Below are 8,265 nucleotides of genomic sequence, written 5' to 3'. Positions count from 1 at the left end.
TTTAATGTGACGTTTATTTTAAAATATGAGTTTATACATTTTATTTATCATATTTTATACATGCAGGGTTCTTTGCTGTGTGTGGAAACTGCTTCGTACTGTTTGTTTTATCATTTGGGAGACCAGCGTTCATCAAAATTCACTTGGTGTTGATGTACATCATAAGTTGTTCCGATCTTGTTGTAGCTAGTATAGCATATCCACTGACGGCTGTATCCGGATACTATAAAAGGTATATCGAAAATATCTCACACATGTAAACGGTCGTAAAATGTCAGAAGTTAAAACTCGATGTAAGAACGCAATTGGCATATCCTAAAATAACTTTTGCAAGAGCGGTTCATATTCACTACCGTTTGAAATTGTTTCATTAAAATTAAAAGAAGATTCAATATATTAAGTAAAAAAAAAACGCTTTAAAGAAACCACAATTTAAAAAAGTTTAATTTGACAATAATTGTACAGTTATATTATGAACATTTGTACATTTCTGTTCGGTTTGCTCTTTTTTTCCAGATGGTACTTTAATGAAGACACTTGTGTTGTGACGGGGTTTCTGGTGTACTTTGCTACCATGTGCAGTATAAATTCCCTGTGTTCGCTTGCGGTGACACGATTTATTATCGTTTGTAAGCCGGAGTACGGTAAGTGACAAAATCAATGCCATGCATATAACCCACCCACAAAATCGTATGAAGTATATACTCCCCACCTAAAAATCGTATTACGAATATTGTTTTGGATGATGTTAGTCTGTATTTTTGTATTCGCTACTGTCTGCTTGCATTATTTATTCAGACTGTAGTATCCATCAGTGGTCAAGTAATTAAGGTCATGGGATCGAATCCGGCTAAGAAGCTTCCAGGTAGCTCACGGTACGTCGGTTGTTCTACTCTGGCGCCCGCTGAAATGATAAATGAGCCGCGTCATGACAAAACCAACATAGTGGGTTTGCGACCAGCATGGATCCAGACCAGCCTGTGCATCCGCGCAGTCTGATCATGATCCATGCTGTTCGTTTACAGATCTTATAACAAGTAGAGAAACTGATAGCGAACAGCATGGATCCTGATCAGACTGCGCGGATGCGCAGGCTGATCTAGACTGGTCGCAAATGCACTATGTTGGGTTTGTCGTGACGCGGCTCAAATAGAGGACTTCCTTCGCCACTAAATCGTAAAAAGCGCCATAATTTTGAACTCTACTTTATTGGTGCAATATTAAATGGAAAAACTCCAACAAATGGCAAAAATTTAACGCTTTTCCAGTTTTCTTGACTAAGTAACGGATTAATCCGCTTAGGAAACAAGCGGACAAGAAAATTTGAAACCACCACATAAATGATAAAGGGCTTGTTTTATTTAATCAAAAGAGAAAATTATTCTAGTTAAGGCTTGTGACATAGGTGCATTATCTTTTATTTAAAGTCCACATAAATGCGTTATAATATATGGTCACTATGGTTTTACCATGGTCTCCTCCTATATGTTATATCAAGGGTTTTATATCTTCATTAATATAATCAATGATAATTTGATGCAATGAGATTTCATTTACGTAATTTTCTATAAATATCTTAGCATAATGATGCTTTATAAGATCGTAAGGCATTGTTTTTTTTATTCATTATGAGATAGAAACAATATAAAATTTATTTGTATTTCCGAAAAAAAAAACCAACAAAAAAACAACATATATGTAATACAGAAAAACTTTTTGAGGTTCCTTTACAGGTTTGCTCATATATTTATCAAGTATGTATGCATGTACAGTATGTATATATAAATGCTTATGAACAGATAAAGTAAAATACAGTGATGAATTGAAAATTATATAACAGCTATAAAAAGTATTCAAGGTGGAAAAAAGAAGCATATATTATGAACATTCTTGTAAACACTCTTTCATCTACACACTCTCGCTGTAGTCTGCTCTTTTAACATTGTTATCAGCAATATTTAATTCTTTTTCCCATTTATTTTAGATATTCAGTTATCTATAAAATCATTTTAAGCACGGGGAAAATATTAGTGAGTGAAGTTTTGGGATAGGTAAAATTTAAGTCTACATATTTGGTGAGAAGAAAAAGAAGCCATTGTGTTAATCTGAATTAAGAAAGATATAAAAGGAATTCCATGATGAAATAAGCGTTTCAATGTTGTTATCTATAATTGTAATCTCTTTTTCAATGTTGTAACACTATATATCTATTTTTTGGCTCCTTCAACTTAAACAATACTCTTCTGCACTTTACGCTACCAAAATGTGATAATCATCACTAAAACAACCAACGTGTAATTATTACAAAGTGACAAGACATTTTCTAACTTAAAATATTCAATAAAAATCTCGATTATTTTCCTCATCGGAATTCCTTAAAATGTTGTGAAAAAAGTTTACAATTTGATAACACGCAAATTACTTCTAACTGTATTTTTGGGTATTTGGGTCATTCCATACGTAATTAATTGTACAGGGATTTTCCCCATTTCAATTACCGTACCATAATTACTTTTACCATTTTTACAAACTTTCCGGTACATATTATCAGCCCCTTAGGAACATTTTCATCAGTTTCCTGCAAAAAAAGAAATCATTATTTTAATTGACCAGACATAATAAAGAACATTTTACAGAGTGGCTTGATTTCAAAGCTAAAGAAATGTCCTTTGAACAAATGGAATCATGATAATTTAAACAAATATAATTGTTGTTCAAGCTTTAAGTAGAAAACACACTTGAAGATCTAAAGGTGGCATAATTTGTTCCAAACAAGTAATTAATAATGGTTGGCGAAAGCAATCGTGCCTTCAATCAACATTAACATCGAAACAAAAATTTATCAGAGGCGGTTTCAAAATTTCAACGTTTACTAAAGCAACTATTAACTAACGGCCAATATTGAAATTGCATCTTATTAAAGCAATACTCATCATGCATTAAACTTGGATGACTTTAGCATATTGTATATCTTTAGATTCTATTTTTTTTAGAGTATTACATTCGTGGGAAACGTTTATTGTGGTGGGTATTCGGGATATTCGTATATGCCCTGTTTTGGACAGGTGCGCCGCTAGTTGGATGGAGTAGCTATGGGCACGAACCTTTCCAAACCTCGTGTACACTCAACTGGTATGGGACCACAGTTTCTGACATCACATACAACTCACTGTGTATTGTCTTCTGTTATTGTGTACCGGTGGCTATTTTCGCATTCTGTTACTACAACGTTTTAAGGACGAGCCTTTTCAGGTAATACAGTACATGTGTATATATAGTAACTGTATATACATGTATACCCTTTGTGTTATTGAAGATGACTTCATAGAATGACATGAAATTGTAATATATATGAGATTTAGACGTTCTGGTCTTCCTGAATTGAATAAATGTCAATTCAATTCTTATTTGACAAAAGCTTACTGCACTTAGTCAATCAAATATTCAATCAATTCATTTTTTTTAAATATCATTTATTGATTATTTAAAGAAAATATAAAGCATAACATCGCAATGAACAATAATAGGCATGTATTATAGGTCACACGTACATAGGGTCGTGTAAACTTATATGTATCTTTTATGTAACATTTAATTCTCTTTTCTCAATTTATTCAGATTTCACTATTTATAATCACGTCACTAAAATCCTTTCATTTCACCAACAAATTAAAGTATATTTTTAGACTATCTCTTGTAAGATGTATTAACTTTTTTCGTTATTTAAGTTCACTTGCACGTATCTTAGGTTAGTATGTTTAACTATTACATCAGACAAAAGATTTCTATCATTATATTAAAGCGGAATGAAATTAAGTACTAGCATGTCAGAACAGCTTATCCTGTTTTATCTTATTAGAAACAGAGAACAAAAAGATGACATCAGTGATTGCAAGTCCGTTAAGTGTTAGGTTCAAATCAATATGGTACATCGATTAGAAATGATTAACTCTTAACAGTGAATATCAATCCTGATTTCAAATTAATTACGTTTCTGACTAATAACTGTTTTTCTCTTACATAATATAGAAATGAAATTCAAATAAATACATATAGCCCTGTTAAGAAACAAGTTATTGATCCCAAGATTCTTTTAACCCTTATTTTCACAATCTGCAAATGATATTAGAGATAAAGAAAGTATATTTATTAAGGACATAAATATAATACGTCACCAATTCTAAAATTTATAAAAAAATAATAATATTGCCATAGTCTAATGTCTTGTCATCACTCGAGACGAATTGCCTGCCTAATGTCACTATTTTGAGATATTTCCTCTACACCATATCTTGTTTTTCTTTGTTCATCTAAACCGTTGTTAGTAAAAAATCCTTAATGTTTTTATTTAGGTTGTTTTCGCACATAAATAAAATTTTATATATTTATATAATTATGCTTCTAAAACAATTACAAACCTCGAAGAATATGTAAAATATGTTCTGAACATATTTGTCCACATTATATGTAATCGTTAAAATATATGCATTCATTTCTTATTGAATAATTTGACTTAGACTTTATAAAAATAAATTTCTGATTTTCTACCTTTATTTACATGAAAATAATGCTTTTTGGGACTAATAATATTGATAAATCTTCATTTGAGGATTATATTTACGATATAAAACCATAAAAATGTGTTATATGAGCTTTAAAAATAAGAAGGTAATTTAAAAGTGAATATTTCTCATAAGAAGTTAATCTATAAGTGAAGATATTTCATTTCAAATTGTCTTGGAATTGTTCGAAAAGATCCATAAACAGATCATTCTATCTGTTTGTAATGTGTTTTAGAAGAAAAAGGAGACCCAACTGGTCAAAATGATGGTACATTATTTATTATGCTTAGATGTGGTGAGGGATGCTTAGCTAAAGGATTTAAAGGAACCTTCTGTGTGCCCTGCTGTTGTGGCTGGGTGAGTCGGGAGTTGCTTTATGTGAACTTCTCTTGCCTTGTTAATCTTTCTAAAAGTGATTTTCAGTAATTTTGTTTGATATCATAGGACAAGACCAGTACAATGGCGTTTGGAAAGACCAAATATTGACAAAATTATTGAGGAAATGTCAAGGAACTCAAAACTAAGGGCATCACGACACATGACATGGGTAATGTATAAATTGTTTTAATCAAATAGTCTCCACTAAAGAAGGATATTTGATAATCAATTACTTATGGGCTTTCAAATTATCAACGGAACTTTATGTTTTAATCATGTTCCATGGTTGTAAAAATTTTTTTTAGTTTCAAATGCAATACTAACAAAAGTAATACATCCTTGTACAGTTTAATATGTTAATGTTAACCGTTCCGAATTTGTCACAAGTTTTTAAAACATCATTTTCTCAAATCTACAAATCATAGCTGCATTACTTGAAGCTGCATCGTTCTACCTTCCTTTCAGATATGCTTAGCAATGGTTGTTTCATTTTTGATAATCTGGACACCGTACACGATTGTTACACTTTGGAACCTTGTTGCCAAACCAGTTCCGTCAAATGTCCAGGTCCTGCCAACGATGTTTGCTAAATTAAACTGCGTCATGAACCCGATTTTATATAGCGCATTCTGTGACCGATTCCGAGATGCGATGCATCGTATCTGGCCGTTTAAGCAAAAGGTATTTCCGGCACAGCCTAGAGCAGGAGGTATTGGACAATCGTAAGTTTGTAAACACTATTAGTGAAACTTATTTGTACTTTTGATAAAGCATAGGAATTAACGATTTACGGATACTTCAAGTTGCTGCACATCGGTGTGTGTGTAAGATATTCCGATTGACGATGACACTAATCTTCATCTTCTTTGTCTTAAGCACCAGCAACATCATCATCTTCATCACACTATATTGCTAATTCATGTTGCAGTTGGTATGACCATTATTATTGCTTATGTTTATGATTGAATTATTGCTGCCACTGATGATGGCAATGATGAGAAAAATAACCAGTTTTAGGTGTTGCACAAACGTGATTGTATAAACATCTGCCCGGTTGTGCGTCTGTGCGGAAGATCTTCATCGCACTTTTGATTAAGCAGATAATTATGAACTATTGTGGTACCGTGGAATACTAATTGACCATACATTTTGAGAATGCGGCTGTTGCTGAAGAAAACATTCATTTTTGTGATTTTGATAAGGAGCGCACAATTGCCGTTGCTATTTCGGCTATTTTATAATAAATAGATTTGCCATTCATGTCAATATAAGGCTCATTATTTAAGATATATTTAAAGCGCTATGTACCATATATATTCCTTCATATGATAAAGATTTAATACTGCTATTGTTACTACAACAGCTACAACTAGCACTAACATTATCTTCAACACCACAATTACTACTGTTATTGCTTTTTTTCGTCTGCTACAGGAATATAATGGTCTCTTTCTAATGTATGATCAAAACTTATGTATGTTTAAACTTGTATCCAACTTTAAAAGAATATATTAGCTGTAAATTTCACGTATTTGCTACTGCTTACAGGCTATAACAACCAAAATATACCCTAAATGTTACAAGTATATACGACCCCATTTTAGCAGTGTTAAGAAAGTGGTATTATTGTAGAAAAATGTCAAAGAGGCAATTCTATATACATATGCATATGCCTCAAAGTTGGTTGATTTTTATTTTAAGTTTACACATTTCAACCTAAATTTCCTCTGTAATTAATTCATTTAAATCATACATGCCCCGCCGATAAAAGTATAAATTAAAGAAGTGTTGTGTAATTGTATGTATGTAATTGATATACAAATAAGCTAAGGATAAGTAAATAAATGTTTGCTTGCAATTGTATTATTAATCAAACGGTTGCTGGTACTAGGGATGTTTCATTGATACTGAACTGTAGTCATCTATTTTAAAACTTAAAAATATTACGATATCTAAACTGCTAGAATTTCCCTTTGCGGGAATTTATTTTATTTACACTGTCTCGTTGAAAGAAACATGATGGGGGCTAAGAGTTAGATTTGGTGCACCATTAACCGGTTTAAACTCCCCAGCAGTGCTTATGCTGCTGACCGTTCCAAGGCGGTGACCCTTTGTGTTCCTCAGATGTATGTCTTTGTTGTTTCATACTGTTTTGGTGACACTTTTGTTTGTGTCCCTTGTTGTTTTCTCGTCTACGGCCAGTATCTTCCCCTTTGCCCCTATTTTTATTTTTATTTTTAATTTTGCCCCTCCTGTTCCTCGTGCTTCGAATCCCATTCCTGTGCCCTTTTACTTTGTGGGCCTATTAATGAATCAATTGCATTTGATTTCCTTATCGGTAACTATTGTTTCCTTTCATGTATTATTTAGTGATTGTCATGTCCGTGCTCTGCCTTGTTACCTGTCATCTTTTTATCCTCTTGGGCCCCTGGTCCTTGTTGCGGGGTCGTGATGGGGTTGCGTTCGTTTAGCGCCGCCTTTCCTTGTTGGTCTTGTTTACAATTTTTTATGCATGTTTTGATTCTTAAAATTTATTGGTATTTTTCAGAGATATTACAGTAACAGTTTTTGAAAGAGCAAGGAATCAAACAAATGACAATGATCATAAAAATGAAATTCGTAAAAATTCAGAAGGAATGGAAATGGAGACATTTGAGAAAAATGCAGACAAATGTGTGGACAATGACCATGATAAAATAGATAATGAATATGAAAGTGCTGACAACAAGAATGGTGATGTCGTTCTACCAAGGATAATAAACATCATTCAAATAAATGAAAACATTGAAAATAGCGAAATCCATGCTTCAACTAGCAGAGTTAAAGATACTTACGAATCATGAAAAAAGCTGTATTAGGCATAAGTTTTGTTTTGATAGAATCAATAACGTCAGTCTGAATCTAGACTTACCGTTTCCCGAGAAAAACATAGATGAAACGAAGATTTGTGGTAACATTAAAATTACATTAATCACAGTTTACGACTTGAACTTTTAAAGGACTTTTATTTCTTTTGCGGAATAACAGGAATCACTTCACTCTTTTTCACAACTTCCAATGCTAACAGAAACGTCTCTGAACGTTTGAATATTGCTTAAAATGGGAATGATTTATTTTAATTTATTTGTTTATCCACGGTAAGAAATTAAGCTTTATACACGTTTCTTTATTTGAATTTGGTTAAACATTTCACTGACTTCTTTGACGTTATGTACCTTTTGATACATTTAGAATTTAAGTTAATAAATCGTTTTCGGTTACAGAACAGGAAATTAGACACATAAAATTTTAGTGATACATTTAAAAACAAAACAACACTAAGAAA

At 32.3% G+C, this 8,265-nt stretch overlaps 1 protein-coding gene across 1 annotated transcript; it reads left to right on the top strand.

Annotated features, from left to right (window-relative positions):
* Window positions 1–520: 520 nt before the first annotated feature.
* LOC132733109 (rhodopsin, G0-coupled-like) lies at window positions 521–7,783 on the top strand. The gene is made up of 5 exons (XM_060719704.1): window positions 521–644; window positions 2,994–3,252; window positions 5,007–5,109; window positions 5,406–5,662; window positions 7,489–7,783. The coding sequence occupies exons 1-5, from the start codon at window positions 575–577 to the stop codon at window positions 7,781–7,783; spliced, it is 984 nt and encodes a 327-aa protein (XP_060575687.1). The 5' UTR covers window positions 521–574.
* The last annotated feature ends 482 nt before the right edge of the window (window positions 7,784–8,265 follow it).

Source organism: Ruditapes philippinarum, unplaced genomic scaffold, assembly GCF_026571515.1.
Source record: "Ruditapes philippinarum isolate M1 unplaced genomic scaffold, ASM2657151v2 ctg3126_1_1_1_1, whole genome shotgun sequence".
Taxonomy (NCBI): domain Eukaryota; kingdom Metazoa; phylum Mollusca; class Bivalvia; order Venerida; family Veneridae; genus Ruditapes; species Ruditapes philippinarum.
This window is presented reverse-complemented; position numbering and strand designations above follow the sequence as displayed.